General features: G+C 63.1%; 1 protein-coding gene across 1 annotated transcript; it reads right to left on the bottom strand.

The window, feature by feature from the left end:
- Positions 1–201: 201 nt before the first annotated feature.
- On the bottom strand, positions 202–2,740 carry LOC117649711. The gene is made up of 5 exons (XM_034392682.1): positions 2,351–2,740; positions 1,917–2,013; positions 1,275–1,831; positions 759–855; positions 202–682 (listed from the first exon to the last, which is right to left on the bottom strand). Exons 1-5 carry the CDS (start codon positions 2,685–2,687, stop codon positions 469–471), a joined length of 1,302 nt encoding a protein of 433 aa, XP_034248573.1. The 5' UTR covers positions 2,688–2,740; the 3' UTR covers positions 202–468.
- Between the last annotated feature and the right edge of the window lie 15,467 nt (positions 2,741–18,207).

The following is an 18,207-nucleotide window of genomic DNA, read 5'->3' as shown; positions in this document are numbered from 1 at the left end:
CCAATGGTACATTACAGCCTTGCATTTTCCTCGTCATGCAGCAGGTCTAAACTATATTAACGTCAATACAAACTATTGAATCTATCATAAACTAAATATATTTATAGCTTCTATAACATAACAATATGAGTCATCACACAATTCTTTGCCAGTCTCTCATTATCCCTCTGGACAGCCACATAAGATGGTTGTAAGCCAGTCTTTTTTTTTTTTTTTTAATTTCATTTTGGTATTATTTTAATATCCAGCCCAGCATTTTCGTGAACATGCAGCAGCAGGGCTGAACTTGTTCCCTCATATTTGAAGGTCAATGCACACAAAATAATCTATCATAAATTAGAAATAATTATTATAGGTAATACGACATGATGAAATAGGTCAGACGCAATTCCTTGCCAGACTTCTCCCTTCCCTCTGCACAGCTGCGGCAGCGGGAGGTGGTTGTGCACACCCCCAGAAAAGGGGTCGTCACTCTTCGTCTTCGACCGCAGAGCTGGCGGCGGGCTTCGCCATCTCGTCCTTCAGCACTATCAAGTGCGTCGGGTAGAACTCGGCGTCCCCGAACTTGGCGTACCCGTCGGTAAAATCGTGGATGGGCCGAGTGGTGTCGTAGCCGGGCGGTGGACAACTCGTCCTGCTCAGGCACACGTTCCCCACGAGCACGTCGAACAGGAACAGATATCTGCAAAGGTCGGAGGTTAACTAACTTTTCCCTTTCCACCCCACGTCAAGAAGGACGGAATCAAAATGAAGCTCACCGGCAGCCAGTGGCAGGCTCTCGTCTCGCGAAGCGGCTGGCGTAGGCTGCTCTGTCCGTGAAGCTGACTCCGTGGCCGCAGAATCCACCGGGTGCACCTGCATCAAAGAGATAAGGGTGAACGGGTTGAGTACACAGGCGACTAGCTCGAGACGTAAGGCCGAGGGAATCCCACAGAAGGATCACCCAGTGAACGACCAAACAATGCGCGGGGATTAAAATGGTGCCCATGCCAGCCACGCCCAGCTCGGCTCGTCGCGCAGCCCGCCTTCACACACTCAATCGCTCCCTGTCCCCCCCCCCTCCCCACGGGCGCCGAGGAATCTCGCTCAGAGCCGGGATTGAGGTGGGCATAGTGCCTGTGGGCCTGCGTGGGCGCATGACTTTTTCGCCCGGCCCATTCTGGGTCCAACCCACCACATGCCCACCCATGTTGGGACCAACCCACTCCGAGCCCACTCGAAAATTCGGGCTGGGGTTGAGTGGGTTGGACAATTATTGAAGAGCGTATACTCACAACTGGGCTCGACCAGCTCGCGCCGGCTGGGCAGCTGGTTGGACTGCACGACGGCGTCCACGTTCCAAAAGGCCGTGCCGTGCAGGAGGCGCATCACCTTGGCGCCGGGCTTCCCCTTGTAGAGCTCCACGTTGGCGGCGAAGGCCGCGAAGGTGGCCGGGTTGTTGAGCACCTCGATGCGGTTCAGTGTTAACCGTTCGCCGCCCAGGTGCTCCCTGAACAGGCGCTGCACCTTGCCGTACTCCAGACTGTCCTCGGCCAGGACGGTCCGCGCGCCTTTACCGATGCTGACCGTCGCGGAGTACGCGAGTACGTCGATTTCCTTCGGGTAGTCGCTTGGTAATGCCTGCCGGCCGGCTTCGTCATAAACCCACGCCGGAATCGTCCCGAAGGGCTGCAGCACTATCAAGTGCGTCGGGTAGAACTCGCCGTCCGCGAACTTGGCGTACCCGTCGATGTTCGTGTCGACGGGCCGAGTGGTGTCGAAGCCGACTGGGGGCAGCCTTGCGCCGCTCCGGCACATGTTCCCCACGAGCACGTCGCACAGGAACATGTAACTGCAACAACAAGTTTGGCGGTCAACTCATTTTCCCTCACCCGCAACGCCAAGTACGCTAAGGATGAAATCAAAGTAGCGCTTACTGGCAACCAGAGGGAGGGTCCAGTCTCGCGTAGGTTCTGGCGTACGCTGTTTTATCTGTGAAGTAAATGCCGTCGCCGCAGTACATGTTGGTTCGCCCTGCAACAAAGAGAAAGGCTGGGGTAAATGTTTCAAAACATTACAAATTGTTTAAATTTCTGCCATCTGTTAGCGTGTAAGCGTTGGCGTTAATGTTTATTTCTTCCGCGTTCAATGTCCTGGGACGCTCACAGAACGCTCTGGGAGGCTCCTTTCTCTATGGAAAGATCGGCCGAGAGACTATCAGGTACCAAGGTCAAGGGAGTTACACACACACACACACACACACACACACACACACACACACGCAGACGCGGAGGCGCCTGATCAGCTAATGTCACGCGATGCGAGTCGCTGACGCGAATGAAAACGACAAATTCTGGAAAAGCACACTCACGGTTGAAGTCGTTCAGGTTGATCTTGCTGAGCTGGAGGTTGGACTGCACGATGTCGTCCACGTTCCTCAAGGGCGTGCCGTGCAGGAGGCGCATCACCTTGGCGCCGGTCTTCCCCTTGAAGAGCTCCACGTTGGCGGCGAACGCCGCGAAGGTGGCCGGGTTGTTGAGCACCTCGATGCGGTTCACCGTGAAGCCTACGCCGGACAAATCCTCTCTGAGCAGGCGCTCCACCTGCCGGTACTCCAGGCTGTCCTCGGCCAGGACGGTCCGCGCGCCCACGCCGATGCGGGTCGTCGCGGAGTACGCGCGGATGTCCACTTCCTTCGGGTAGTCCATGACGGCACTCGATGTGCGCAGGTCGGGAGCGGATGGAGGACTGGCCCGGCTCGGGAAAGCCGGCCTATTTATAACCTCGGTCGCCCGCACCCGCACCACACTTCCCCCACTCCAACCGAGATTCCAGGCGTCGACAAGTTTGAACCTGCAGCGTTTGCATTCGAGGCGCGCTCTATCGGCCCTTGGTGGGCACTATTGGAACTGCCCTGGTGTGGCCAGTGGAAATATATTTTATCCCGTTTTGAACTCTTCATTTTTTCAAAGCCAAGTGTTGGTGGTGACGTCACAGCCGACGGTCACGCTCATGGAGTCACGAACAAATTGTTAGACATAATGTGGGTGAGCTGGCCGCGGCTCGCATCATTATTACCAGGGCGCGATGACCGCCAGGAGGAAGAAGGCACCGTCGCAGACACCGTCTCCCCCCCCCCTTTCCCCGACGCCGCGTCCCCCCCCCCCTCCCCGCGCAGCGACCGGCTGCGTTTTTCTTGTATCGCGAGGCGCCGCACCTCCAAGCCGAGGGAAGGACTGACCTGCACCAACCCTAGGGCTCCAACGTATCTCTTGCTTTTGTTTGTTTTCTTTGCCCGATAAAATAATCGTCACGAGAAAGAGAACGAGCCACTGCTAGTCCTATTTAAAAAGAGGACCTTCTGGCAACCAAAAAAAAATCCTCGCATATGCTGTGCACTTAAAAACCCTTAAAAACTTAACTGGAACCTGCTAAAATTTAACAAAAGTGAACACATGATTGAAACTGACTTTGCGCACTGGGCTTTAGTCTCGGCTGCCTTAATCACTCATTTTGAGGCTATTTATAACCATGTTATAATAATAAGTCCGGCCAGGCCCAGTTTTCTCCATCTCAGATGAGAGAGGGACGAATTACGAGCATTTCTCGTTGGTTTAGCGATTTAACCATGAACGAGGGGACTAACATAACCTAACATAACCTCAGTCTCGCTACACGCACGATTCGGCAACGCCGCGCACTTCCGGCACACAGTGTTGCGACCAAAAAATCGGAAACTGTGTGCGACGGACCGTATCTCCTTCCTGCCTTCTCCACTGTTAAAATATTCTGAACATTCGGATCAATTTCGTTAGATTTTGGTTTTCAGACTGTTTTTAGACCAAGCTGTTTCAGATTTCGTGGCCTGAAATTTTCAAACCGCAAGATGACTTCTTTAGCCTGAAAATTTCAGAGCAGGCTGAATTCTTAAAAGGTTATTCTGCAGAAAAACGTCAGCCAAAATGGTCTAAATTTTCAGGCAAAAATTTAACATGAAGCAACTTATTGCCACGGCTGTTGAGTAGCTGCCGGTGTGTTTGGGCTACATTTTGCCCATGCCGGCTGGGCTGGGCTTCGGAGGCTCCGAAGTCAACATCGCTGATGATGATGGGAATTCCCTCCGGCAGTCAACAACGCTGATGATGATGGGAATTCCCTCCGGCTGATTCAAAGTGCCGTGTTACCGTATCAGGTGAGGCTCAATTAAAAATTTCAAATTGAAACGTGCAGAGTACGTAGCAGTTTGGCTTCAGCAATGTAATTATCCGAGTAGCACCGCATCCGCGAGCGCTACCGCGAGCACCAGGGCGCGACGACCGCGCGGAGGTAGACGCGTGTTTATCATTGTCTGGTCCCCCTCCTCCTCTCCCCCTCCCCTCTGACGGCGCGGCGCGGCCGCGGCTCCCCCTCCCCCTCCCGTCCCAACCGCCGTCACCGCCGCCAGCCGCGAGCGAGGCCGCATGCAACTCGCGAGGCAGGCGCGTGCCACGCCAGCCGCCAGCGAGACCTTGACCGCGACCGGTCGCGGCACCCTCGATAGTCTCCCTCTCGGCTCAGCGTCCGGGGGGAAGCGGGGTGCCGAAGGCATCGCGTCGCCCTTTAAACGGCAACAGGCGATAAATTAAATGTCTCACCGCAACCGCTCCCCCCCCCCATTTGCATGACGGCTACACTGCTACACGACGCCATTTTTACCGCCGTCACCCCGGCGCCGCGCTTCGCCGAGATCTGCCTCAATCTGTTCCACGCGGCGGATCCCCCATATTTCTCGCCGGTTCGGGGAATGCCTCCTCTCCTCAGCGCGGCCTCGGCGCGCCCACGCACAGTACGCGGCCTCTGACACCTGGCGGACGGTGCGGCCGGGGTGGGCCTGGGCCGAGGCGTGCGCCGTAACTGCTGCGACATGTTCGCGCGCCGCCGGGGTAATGTTCCGAGTTGCGCGCGGGGGCCGAGGCCGAGGCCAAGACCGAGGCTGGGGAAGAGGCGAGGCTGCGGGGAAGACTCGAGACGAGGCCTGTCGTAAAAGGAAGGCAAAAGTTTCTCGAGGCGAGGAGTGGCTTCCCAAGCAGTGCGCCAGCGCCGCCCTGGCAGTGTGGCACTAGCGCCCCGGCTGCCACGGCTGCCACTGCTGCCACTGCCGCCACCATCCAATAAACTGACTTTGTTTAACGCCGGTCGCTCCGTCTTCGTCGCCCTGATGGCCTTCATTTCGCCCTTGCATTTCATCCGCCCCGCCGCCTCCCTGGCGCGCCTCGGTTACAGTACCTCGGCCTCGGCAGCGAGGTGGCAGCGCAACGGAAACAACGAAACATCGCAGCGGCGCAGAAATGCAGAATGCACAGTGCAGGCTCAGGAAGGCGGCTGGACACTCTGGACACGGACACCCAGGCAGCGACAGATGTGGACAATGAGATTTTAGTGAACGTGCAGCACGCTGACGTGTGACTGTACAGAGAGGGGTGTGGCCCGAGAGGGTTGCCAACCCTTTTTCAGTCCCTTTTTCCACAACGTAAAATAATATCAAACACAAAAGAGGTCAGTGAAGCGGGCTTACATGCGGCAATGGCAACGGACTCCTCTCTATGCGATCGATTCGCCCAGTGGGCCATTAAACTGCTCCCGGTAAGCTGCTATGCGCGGCGTGGCTTGGTGCGGTGCGGCGGGCGCGGCGTGGCGTGGCGTGGAACGCACCGCCCGCCAAATCCCCCGGTCTATTTGCGCCCCGCCCACGCACCATCATTCCCAACCACTTTTCGCGGGCAAGGGCCGCCCCAACCGGCCAGGCCGCGCGCGTTTGCCCAGGTGTACTGGCGCTACCCCGCTTCGCGCTGTACAGTGCCGCGTGCACACCGTAAACAACGAAAAACGAGCGGGCCAACTATGAGGCCAAACCCGGCCCGTCCGCATGCATCAACGGCATCCCATGACTGACCAAGCACCCCGCACTCCGTGCTGTTGCAGGCGTCCGGGCCGCCCTCCACGCCCTCAACCCCGCCACACTGGTGGGGGCGTTCCTCGGTGCCGCCCTGGCCGTGCTGCGGCTGCCGCTGCTCCCCGTCGGCCTGCTCGTCACCGCCGTCATGTGCCTGCGGGACCTGGCGCACGCAGGCAAGTACACGTTCCATGTTGGTCGGTCGTCGCCGCCCCGCTAGCTCCCAAATGAAGCGCCCTCCACCGCAAAGAAGAACAAAACGTGGATGTCTACGGCGCCGCGAAGTTGATCAAAATGCAGAGGGATATGTCTTGGACTGTTTTGGACCTCCCTTCCCTTCCTCCCCCTCCTCCCTCTCCAGCACGCGGGCGTCGCCTCTCTCGCGGCGCGTTGCGTTCACTCGGCCGCCTTGCCCGCCTTGCCATTGCCAGTCCGCGCGGCGCGAGGTAGATTGGCCGTCCGGGGAGGGGGGGGGGGGGGGGGAGTGTTCGCGCCCCAGGTAACTTGCCGCCGCGCCGTTCATTCCTTCATTCCCCGGGGCGGCCCTTTCTCGCGAGGCAGCTCCCGATCATTTTATTAGGTTTTTCCTTTGAGACGTACCGCCCGGAGCAGCGGGGTGCGGCGGCGGGGCGGTGGCAGGGCGGCGGCAGGGTGGTGACAAGGCAGCGGCAGGGTGGCGGTAGGGCTGGTGGGGCTTAGTTCATATGGAAGATAGGTCGGCGCAACCGAGATGCATGCTGAGATACCAGACACCCTCCCTAATCCGTCGCCACCTGCAGCGGAGAAGCGCCTACCTGCCTGCCAGCCTGCCTGCCGGAGTGCCCGGTCTCCCAGCATTCATCTCGCATCTCGGTTGCGCCGACCCATGAAGGCGGAGATGGTGATGATGTGCCGCGCGTCGTCGTCACCGGGAGCCACCCTGGCCTGGATGTGTCGCCCCGCCACCCTCACGCACTCGTTGGGGTGATCGCGGTGGTCGCGGCGATCCTCGCGCCATCCTCCTTGCCGAGTAGAATCCGCCACTTGGCGGGCCAACGTCCTTGTGGTGGGGAATCAACTACTTGGAGGGGTCACCCCCGCGCGGCCCCCACCCGCACCGCGCCCCACGCCGTCGTCGCGAAGCCCTGTAAGTCTATTACGATCCCACTCTCCTCCCCCGCCACGGGCCGGGCGGGCCGGGTGCACATACGCCGTGCGGCGGCGAGCCCGCTGCACTGCACGGCACGACACGGCACGGCGCCAACAACAAAGTCGCGTCCGCGCCACGCCCCAGGGCCCCAGCGCCGAAAAATCCAGAATCGAAGAATGCGACCAACGACGAGAGGACGAGAGGGAGGGAGCTGGAGAAAGTTCCATAAAGGAATCGGTATTTTTTGGCCGTTCGCCCTGGCGCCCTCGCGGCCTGGCGGTTGCGGCGGCAAGGTTCACCGTCCCCTGTTCCGTTTCTTATTTTCCCCGACGAAAACACAATGGTCTCTCTGCCGGCAAATAAACCGGCAGGGCGGAGCTGGAAGGGAGGGGGTGGGGGCATCTCCACTGTGGTCCATGATCCCGGCCGGAGCGTGGGCAAAGCGTGGGCTGCGCGGTGCGGCGGCGTAGCGCAGCAGAGCGCCGGCAGCACAACATGTGCATGTACAAGTACCGCTTGGAAAGGGTATTAACGAACGACTTTTCGCAGCTCTAATTTTATATTAACCACACGTGCGCCATCCCTCCTTCCCCCTCTCTCCTCCTCCTCCTTCCCTGGCGTGCCGGGCCGGCCGCGCCCCGTCGCTGGGGCTTGCGCTGGGGCTTGCGCTGGGGATGGAGAGGACGCTCACCCCAATGTGTCAGACAACGGCCCCCGCCTGGAGAGCCTGGAGAGCTTGGAGAGCCTGGAGAGCCTGAAGAGCCTGGAGAGCCGAGAGAGCCAAGAGAGCCTGGAGAGCCAAGAGAGCCTCGAACGCCTGGAGAGCCTGGTCAGGAGAGAGCAGCGGAGCCCCGGCCGCCCCCACCTTGGACACCAATGGCTGCAGCAGCTACAGGCGAGGCGGCAGGGCAGGGCAGCGCAGCGCACGGGTGAACGGACTATACACGTCGGCCCGCTACTGCAGTCCGTTCCACCGCGACGCCGAGAATGCGGGAAATCCAAGTGAAACTTGTGAGGGATTTGGGGTGGGATTTGCCATATGGCACCTTCTTTTGACAGAAGAATGGTGGAGCGTAACACGCAAACTCGAGGGCTCAGTCCTTCGACCCCCGAACGCGCGCTTTGCTCCCCTACTTCTGCTCTCCCGCCCCGCGGACGCCCCGCGGCTTAAACGCGAGAAAACGCCGGCAAGCAGCCAGAGTGGAGCCAATTCTCTCCACATGTCCGCCCCCACATACACTCGCACTCGCACGAGGGTCGTGAGGGCGGAGGGAATTCCTGTATCGAGTTGGCAGTAACGGCCCGCATGGCCCCAGACGGCCGTTGGACACACCTGTGCCGTGCGTGCTTCGCGCGGTGCCTCGCGACGGCCGACTAGGCGGTGGAGAAGGAGGAATAAGGGATCCGTTTGCCCTTTGCGCTTGCCGCTTTTGCAGTGTGCAGTCGGGGGCCCCGGGGGCCCCTTGGGGGGCGCTCCCCTCTGCTGCCGGCTGCGGCTAAGGGGCCGCCTCATGACCGGGCGGGGCCGGCTGGGGCCGACCGGACCGGGTCGGCGGGCTGACCTGAGGGCGCCGCTAAAGCCCTGTGCTGTCCGAGGTCCCGATGGAGTAGGGCAGGGCAGGGCCAGGCAGGGTTGCTAAGGGCCGGCAGGGCTCTGGCAAGGGCGGCGGCGGTAGCGATGTAGCGGTGCAGTCGCAAGGAATACTTTATGGCCAGGTTCGTGGCGGGGCGGCCTGAGTCGCAGAGGCAGAGGCAGGGATGCGCGGTCCCACGGTGGTTTACGGGCCTCGTCAGGTGACGCAGTGGCGGCGGTTGCGGTGGCGGTATAGTACCAAGTTGTCCGAGTTGTCTGCCTGTAGGCCCACTGTAGGCTGCAGGCAGTGGTCTCTGCGGGTGCGAAGCGAAGCAGGCAGGCAGTGCGAGCCCCAACACCGCAAGACCAACCTCCATGGACACCTGATTCAAAATGCAGTAAAACAGTGAAGTGGCGGTTTTAATTAGCGGGGCGCCCCTGGCCCCTGGCACGCCGGGGACCCTAAGTAAATGCAGTAGTTTGGCGCTCCAGGCCTTTCAGGTCGGCCAAACCTGGCAATCTGCGTTAATGGCGCCTAATCGCAGTTTTATTATGCAGCCAGCTTAGAGAGGTGTCCGCGGAGTGGAGGGAGGGGTGTAGGGATCGCGGGGGTACAGCGGTGTTAGTAGTGCGTCGGGGGCGGAGCGGGGCGGCGCGAGCGCGGCCAGGTCTTACAGTGTCGCAGTGCTAAAGGGGGACAGGATTACTGCCTGGAGGGGAAGGGGGAGGGGGATTTAATTCGCGCATTAACCTTAGGGTCATCATTACACGGGGCACGCGTGCTAATCCTGAGAGCGGGGGGGGGGGGGCTCACGAGGCGAGAGGCGAGCGGTGCGTCGCTCGGACGAGCCCCTGCGCTCCCCGGGCAGGCCACGCGCGCGCACGGCCGCGTGGCGGGCGGCCTGCCCCGAGGCCGACGGGCGGTAACGCGCGCCAGCTCTAGCGCCAGCTCGCACTCTCTCACTCGGCCAACTCAGGGGTCTTCGGAGAGCAGACGACGCGCAGGGGTCGGACCTCTCTCTCGCACGCTCGTCGCAGTCCTCTCTGCGCCATCCCTCTGCAGCCCGGCACCGATCCTGTAGTCCTGCAGGCCGTGTCGTGTCTCTGAGGCCCCTGCGCTAACTGAAAACTGATCTCACTCTCTCACTCTGCCAACCGAAATCTAATGTCGCTCTCTCACTCTGGTGCACGCTGCAGGCCCCCGCGCGGCCCCCAAGCTGCCCTGCCGCCGCGGCCGGCTCGTGGTGTGGCTGCACGAGCGCCTGGGGGCGGCCTTGCAGTGCCGCGCGCCGCGGGGCCGCGACGCCGTGGGCGCGGTGTGGCTGGACGGCGGGCTGCTGTGCGTGCTGGTGCAGCGGACCACGAGCGCGCGCTGCCCGCACCCGCGACACCCCAACGGCCACGTGGCCGCCCTCAAGCACGGCTTCAGGATGGTCAAGACGCACCTCGGCGTGCCCTCGGTGAGTGTTGGGGGAGAGGCGCTGGGTGGCCGCGACGGCCTCTGTATCCCATCCTCTGCGCAGGGCTTCTCCGACGAGGAGATGGAGGCGGGCACGCTGACGACGCTCATGGAGAGGCGCCTGGTGCGCTACCTGTGCGCCGTGCGCCGTGCCGTGCGGCGCCGGGAGCGGCGGCAGCTCTCTGTCGAGGACGGCGGTGGCGAGGACGCCAGCCGGCCCCCCAGCTCTGTGTCCTCCGAGTCCTCAGGCTCGGCGTCCACCTCGTCCCGCCCCGGGAACGGCCGGCCCGCGCGGTGCGTGGCGCGCGGCGTGGGCCTGTTCATGGCCACCAAGGACCACGCCGCCGTGTTCTACGTCTACGTCAGGTCGGTGCCATTCCACCGATTCCCACTTCCAGCCCCACACAGAAATAAAGTCCTCCTCGTTTTGTGCAGGACCGCGGCGGTGGCCGACCTCCGCGTGGAGGTGTCCGGGCCGAGCGGCAGTCACGGTGCGTTCGGCGTGGCGGTCAAGCCCGGCGCCTTGTCGCTGCGTGACGACCCCGCCACCGCGACCATCCCCAACACGGCCGTCGGCGGCAGCATCCCCGTCACGTTCCACGTGAGCGTCAACAAGGTGGAGGTGCGCTACACGCCGTGCCACGCCGGGTCGCACCACGTGCACGTCGCGCTGGGCGGCATCGCCGTCATCGGCTCGCCCTTCCACGTGCAGGTGCGTGATCATCGTCTGCGAGGCCGCGAGCACATACAGGTGACCGGTCTGTACCCGGGGACGAATTCAACATATTTGGCCTGGTTGGCAGGTGGCCGAACAGGACACGCCCCCTCCTGTCGGCGAGGACGTCACCTCCGAGGTTCCCGACGACGCACCCGCCGCGGTCCCCGTCGACGACGCCACCCCCGTGACGACTGCGGCCGAACCGGCTCGCACCGTGCCGTCACCGCGGAAGCCCCAGCGGTCGCCGCGCCGCAAGCGCGTCAAGGTGGTGTACCGCATCGTGGACTTCGTGACGGAGAAGCTGCTGCTGACGGAGGACGGCCGCCTGGAGCAGCTCCCGGACGCCATCGTGACGCACGACACGGTGCCGCCGCGCGTGTACGTGCACTACCCGCGCCACTCGGCAGTCATCGGCGGCAAGGTGGCCACGCCCAAGAAGCGTGCCAGGAAGCACGCCAAGCGCGGCCGGGCGCGGCCCCCAGCGAGCGTGTCTAGCTCGGAGCACGAGGACGACGTCGACAACGACGAGGGCGAAAAGCAGCAGCCCCTGCCGCAGGCCCCGAAGGCGGGCGTCGAGTCACGCTGCATGCGCATCCTGAGGACGTGTGCGCTCATCCTGCAGCACTTCCCCAAGACGCGCAGCCTGCACATCATGCGCACCGCGGACCACATCGTCAGCGCGGGCTCGTACCTGCGCCGCCCCCCGCCGCTGCGCGTAGTGCACCCCGACGAGGACGACGACGACCTGGACGGGCTGACGGAGGCGGCCGACCTCGCCCGCAGCGTGCGCCCCTCGGACGACAGCGCCGACGACAGCCTGAGCGGCACGCACGTCGAGGCCCTGTCCACGCCGGCCGACGGCGACCTCGACTCGTCGCGCCCCGGCAGCAGCCTCAGCGTCGAGGGCGTCATGGTGACCGCCACCAAGGCACTCGTCTTCGGCGTCGTGCCCCGCGTCGGCGAGCTCCTCGACGACGTCCTCGCCGACAGGGAGGTGGCCACCATCACGAGTGAGGCGAAGCAGGGCGCTGACTTGGCCAGTGGCACAGAGACAACGGAACCCAAGGTGGCCGTCGTGGAAATGGCCGTGCAGTCCACAGAACCTCTGGACACCGTCAGTGACGTTCCGGAGGGCAGTACTGGTCTTGACAGCGGTTCCACCCTCGCTGCAGAAGGCAGCAAGGTTGTTGCGGAATCGGACGCGTTTTTGCGGGAAGTAGCGGAGTCTATCGTGGAGTCCGTTGCGACCCGAGAGAGCGCAGACGCTAACCGCCCGGAAAACGGGCACGCGCCCGGCCAGCTGGAAGGCGTTGGAGGTTCCGCCGGCACGGCGCCAACAAGCGGAGAGCCAGAGCCGTCCACTGCAGCGGAAATCGCCGTGCCGCTCATCGCCGCCGAGACCGAGGACGACAAGGACGATTCGGAGAGAAAATTCAAATCGTGGACGTCGAGCACCGCCTTCGGCGACCCGGAGCAGGGGTCCGCCATCGAGGTGGACTTCGAGCCTGTGATCGCCGCGGCCAACATCGACGAGGCCCTCCGCCAGCTCGACATGAGCATCCAGAAGGCCAAGAGCGGCGCGGCCTGGCGGGACGTCGACGGCCTGCTTCCAGGACTTCCGGGCAGCGCGGAGGACAGGCCACCGTCCAGGGCGGAGTCGCCGCGACCGCCGCTCTGCAGCTGGATGTCCATCATCAAGGAGGAGGGCGAGGAGGACGGCCTGGCGTCGCGGCAACCGGTAAGCACCCTGGAGTCCGCCGCGGACTCTCCGGCGGACACGGCGGCCCCAGTCATGGTGAACCCCGTCCTTCGGATTACCCCCGACCAGGACGACGCTCGCGTGGCGACGCCTGTCTTAGATTCTGCCCCGGAGGACGCCCTCTCCGGGGAGGTTCCGCCACAACAAAGCTCTGCGTTGCTGCACACCGGCCCTGTGGTGGCGATCCAGAGCCAAGACCACGACGTCGTACCTGCTGCTGTTCAGTCTCCCACCAAGGCCACGGATACGCCACCGGCGGAAGCGGCACCGGTGGCAGAGCAATCCGCCATCGGTGCTGGCGATGAGGAGCGCTCTGATGTCGCTCTCGAAGTAGATTTAACGGCTAAACTTATGTCCGACCGTGCGGCCGATGTCACGGCTGATCTCAAGGCCGATTTCACCAAGGATCTCACAGCAGATCCCACAGCAGAGCCCGCGACTGACCTCACGGCAGATCCGACTGCAGAGCCCGCGACTGGTATAACGCCTGATCTTACGGCAGATCTCACAGCTGGTCTCGCGGCTGACTCACAGCCTGATCTGAAGCCTGAACTGAAGCCTGACCCTCCGCAGGTGGGTCTAGACGATCTTCCCCGGACTGATGTCCAGGCCGACCTCGAGGCCGATACGCAGGTCGATGCCGGGACCATCCACAAGGCCACTCACGATACGGACCTGCTGCCCGCCGCGAAAAGCGATCCCCAAGCCGAAGTGCGGAGCGCCCCCGTGGAGGAGGTCGCTGACACCGTGCCAGTGGCGGACGGTGCGGAAAGCAAGGCTCCGCCAGACAGAGGCGGGCAGCCCGACGAGCCCGCGGGGAGCGAGGCCGGCAGGCCCGCGGTGGCGCCGCGGAGGAGACCCAGGGTGCGCGACATGGTGCGCGCCCTGGAGGCGGGGGTCGCGGACACCGCCAACGCCACGAACGCCGCGCCTCGGGGGACTCTCGCGAGGACCAAGTCCAAGGAGACGCTCGCGTCGAAGGCAGTGACAAAACGTGAGGCCACGTCGGGGAATGCCGGGCAACCCGCGCCGAACGAGAAGAAAGCAGACTGCAGCGCCCCAACACAAGCGGCATTCCTCCACGGAGAGCAAGCCAACGCTGAGCCGAAACAGGAATCGAAGGAAGAGCCGAGCCCGCCACTAGAAACGAAGGAAGAGCCGAGCCCGCCTCTAGAAGCGAGGGAAGAGCCAAACCCGCCACTAGAAACGAAGGAAGAGCCGAGCCCGTCTCTAGAAACGAAAGAAGAGCCAAACCCGCCATTAGAAACGAAGAAAGAGCCGAGCCCGTCTCTAGAAACGAAAGAAGAGCCAAACCCGCCACTAGAAACGAAGGAGGAGCCGAGCCCGTCTCTAGAAACGAAAGAAGAGCCAAACCCGCCACTAGAAACGAAGGAAGAGCCGAGACCGTCTCTAGAAACGAAAGAAGAGCCAAACCCGCCACTAGAAACGAAGGAAGAGCCGAGCACGCCACTAGAACCGAAGGAAGAGCCGAGCCCGCCTCTAGAAACGAAAGAAGAACCGAGCCCACCTCTAGAAACGAGGGAAGAGCCGGGCCCACCTCTAGAAAAGGAGGAAGAACCGAGTCTACAACTAGAAATCGAGACTAAAATGGAGCGAACAGTGGTGCCGGACGTAACAAGAGTAGCGCCAAGAGAGGGGCCAAAAGAGGAGATAAAAGAGGTGGCAAAAGAGGAGACAATGGAAGAGACAAGAGAGGAGGTAATAGAAGGGGCAAAAGAGGAGATAAATGAACAGTCGAAAGAGGAGATAAAAGGAGTGGCAAAAGATGAGCTAATGGAAGAGACAAAAGAGGAAGTAATAGAAGAGTCCAATGAAAAATCTAACGAAGGGCCAAAAGAAGAACCATTGGAAGAGCCAATAAAAGTTTTGAAAGAAGAGCCCATCGATGGGCCAAAATTAGAACTACGGGAAGAACTACTGGCCGGGCCAAACGACCGAAAAGAAAGGACAGACGAAGAGTCAAAGTCAAACGTAGAACCCAGCGAGCCATTTAAAGAGCAAAAATTAGAATCAGGAACAGGGGACTCAAAGGAGAGTCCCAGCACGCTGAGGGAGAGTCGCCGGCCCGTGCGGCGGCCTGAGGCTTGCCTTGAGGCAGGGCTGACAGGGCTGGCAGGGCCCGAAGCGACACAACTCGCGGGGCCGGGCGAGGGCGCGGGAGCGGCAGCCCCTGTGGAGTCCGTGGAGCCCGTGGAGCCCGTGGAGCCGCCGCATCACGTCGAGCCCTGCGCGCTGGCGCTGCCGCTGCCCAGGTCCACCGCCCTGGTCATGAATATTGAGAAGCAGCGCGCGGTGGCCATGGCGTCCAATGCCATGGCGTCCAATGGCAGTGCTGGCAGTGCTCGCAGCGCCACTGGCCGGCAGGCGGGGGGCGACGCCGAGCCCGCAGGGCAGGCGCTGGGGAAATCGCTTTTCGAGCGCCAGGCCGGCCAGGGCCAGGAAATTGCAAGTGGCGGCCCAGATCGAAATTATTCGGCGACGGCAGGAACAGACCCCGATGCGGAGTCACAAATGAAATCTTTTGAAACAGCCGTTGCCATGACGGGGGCCGCGCTGGGGGCGGTCGCCGCCACCGTGGACATCTTCGACTCGCTGCCCGTCCTGTCGCCGGACAGCGAGAAGAACATCGAGCGCCAGTTCGAGTCCCTGGTCACCTCGCGCGACGGGGAGGACGTGGAGTTCGGTACGCTGCTCGGTGACCCGTCGCCGACGGAAGAGTTCCGGGCCCTGGCCGCGGAGAACGCGGCGGAGGACAAGGAGTCTGCGTCGACGCCAGCCCCAGAAGAAGACGCCAGGCCGGCGGCTTGGTGCCCGCCGGGTGCAGGCGACGTGCTGCAGGCCGACGAGGAGCGGCGCCATGAGCAGGCGGCGGAAGAACCCCCGGTCCCGCAGGCAGGCGGCCGCACAGACCTGGCTGCCGCCATCGACGACCTGAGCGCCTTGCTGAAGGCGCAAGGCGCTAGGCGGACGCCCCCCGAGGCCGACAAGGGTGCCGTCGAGGTCGCGGAGGCCACTGCCGAGACCAAAGAGGCGGAGAAGCGCTCAGGAGAAAACATGGAGGACAACGGCGAGGTCGACAACGGCCCCGAGAGAACGCTGCACGAGAACGCTGTGCCGGAGTACGGCTCAGCAAAAGACATGGACGTGTGCCTTGCGCAGGGGGTTTGCGACGACGAGGTGGGGCACCTGTCGGACATCGCGGAGGTCCTAGAGTCGACCATCGACGGCATCGAGGTGGCCCAGCTGGGGCAGGGCGTGGACCCGAAGGGCGTGCTGAAGGAGGACGAGGTCCTGCTGGAGCTGTGCGATAAGCTGCTGCTGCTCGCCGGCCCCTGCCCCGGCCCCGGGACCTGCCCGGCGGCTCCGTCCACCCTCCCGCCGCCCCCGCCCAGCGGCCTGCACAAGATGTACCACGCCCCGCTGCTGCAGTTGGCCGAGCCGGACGACGACATCTTGATCGTGACGCAGACCGACACCACCACGACGATTCGGATGGTCCCGACGCCGCCGCCGTCGCCGCGACTACCGCCCGTGTTCGCGGACGTCGCCTCCGACAAGGCCCCCGTGCCGCCCGCCAGGTCGCCGCGCCGCAAGCACAAGAAGGGCTCCGCCGGGACGTCGCCTGCGGGGCCATCGGCCAGCACGCAGTGGACCTCGCCGACGAAAGCGGAAATGGAGGTGGCGTCAGACCTGCTTCTCGCTCCCCCGTCCGTGGAAACGGAAACCTCCTCGAACTTCCCCCTGGTCTCCCCACTGACAGACGACGTGCAGCTGGTGAAGGCGAAGGCCACATTGCCCTCAGACAACCGTCTGGTGGAGGCGGGGACCTTGTCCGATTTGCCCCTGATACCCTCGCCGGTGAACTTGGCGGTCTTGGCGGATGGAGAGATCCTGGCTGGCCTTCCCCTGATTCTTCCGGCAGTGGACAGAGTGGTGGCCTTGTCCGAGCTGCCTCTGATCCCCTCGCTTGTCGACAACGAAATCCTGGACATGGAGACGGCCTCGGGCCCAGCACCGCCGTCCCTGCCGGCTGAAGAATGCACCACGCCCGCGCCCCAGCTTGAAGCCCCCGGGCTAGATGCCCCCCAACAAGACGTCCTCCAACAAGACGTCCTCAAGTCAGACGTCCCCCAACCAGACGTCCCTCAACCAGATGTCCCCCAACAAGACGTCCCCCAACAAGACGTCCCCCAGCCAGACTGCCCCCAGCTAGACGCCCTCCATGAGGCTCGCCAAGTGGACACGGCGTCACCCTTGGCCTCGCCCGGGGTGGACGTCAGGAGGCTGTCCGTGTACCGCTCGCTGGAGGACGTGAGCGAAACACGCGGCACGCTGTCGCTCGCCGACCAGCACCAGGACGGCGACGTCGACGACTTGGACAGCATCATTTCGGAGGCGGGCTTCCCGCTCAGTATGCGCGTCACGCACCGTAAGGTGTTCTGGGACAATCAAGTGCTGCGCCTGCAGGACGGCGATGGCGGCACTGGCAGGCCACCGACGACGTCCACTGGCGAGGCCGCCGCGCCTCAGCCACTGCAGGGCTCGGCGGGGGGCCGCGGCACCGCCACGGCCGTCGCGAGGGCGGCGGCGACGCGTGCAGCGCCGGCAGACAAGGACAGCGCCGTCCACAACCCCAAAGCCGCCCTGGGAGGAAAGCTCAGGTCGCCGCCGACGGTGCAGCCGCCGGTGCCGGTGGACGTAGACTGCCGGAAGCAGGTACTTCGCGACGCGCGCACGCGCACGGGGGCCGTGGCCAAGGCCGTGGCCGTGGTGGAGGACGCCCTGCCCAGCACGGGCATCGTCAAGTCGGGCAGGCGCTTCTTCGAGGACAGCGCGCAGCTGCAGAAACTGGGCGCTGCCAGGACGCCGCCGGGCCAAGCCGTGGACCCAGTGGTCAGAATCAGGAGGGAGATCGAGGCGCTGGAGAAGCGGGCGCAGCAGCTGCACGCCCCGCAACTCTCCGCCACCAAGAGGCGCGCGCCGCAGCCACCATCGCCGTCGTCGTCGAGTCCGCCGCCCGCCGCGTCCGCCAGCTCCGGGCCGCCGGCCGTGAGCGTTGGGGTGCGTATGGGGGTTCGGGCGGCGGGCAGGACGGCGCTGAGGAAGGACAAGGACGCCCAGCCCACGTCGCCCTCGCCGCAGACCGAGCCGACCACTAAAGGCAAGTGCACACTGTCGATGGGCATTATCTTTACTCTTTAACGCATTTTTAGGGAAATGCTTTAATTCGTTGCCCTAGACGCCGAGCTCCCCGTCATCGAGGTGAACTTGATCCACCCACCCAGTTGTCCTACGGTCGGATCCACTCTTCAGGAACGGAAAGAGAGATTCCAGCAGGCTAAGTCCTTTTTTAGGCACCTAGAAGAGCCCAGCTTCCCGGTGAGTATCCTCCAAATCAGGTTGCTCTTTTGCCTACTGTTTCTGTGAGTTAACTGGAGGAAGCGCTTTTGCCACTCCGCGCAGGGAGCACGCCCACGAGTGTCTCGGAGTGCCACGGCCTCGGCCTGCGCCTCCCCGACGCGGCACCGACCACCCCGGCCCCGGCCCGGCGCGGTCGAGGGCGAGGCCTTCGAGGTCCTGCCCGTCCTGCCCGCGTTGGCTCACTCGGCCCCAACCTCGGCCCCGAGCTCGGACACC

The sequence above is a fragment of the Thrips palmi genome, unplaced genomic scaffold (assembly GCF_012932325.1).
Source record: "Thrips palmi isolate BJ-2018 unplaced genomic scaffold, TpBJ-2018v1 HiC_scaffold_4, whole genome shotgun sequence".
Taxonomy (NCBI): Eukaryota; Metazoa; Arthropoda; class Insecta; order Thysanoptera; family Thripidae; genus Thrips; species Thrips palmi.
The sequence above is the reverse complement of the archived record's forward strand: the minus strand, read 5'-3'. Positions and strand labels throughout refer to the sequence as shown.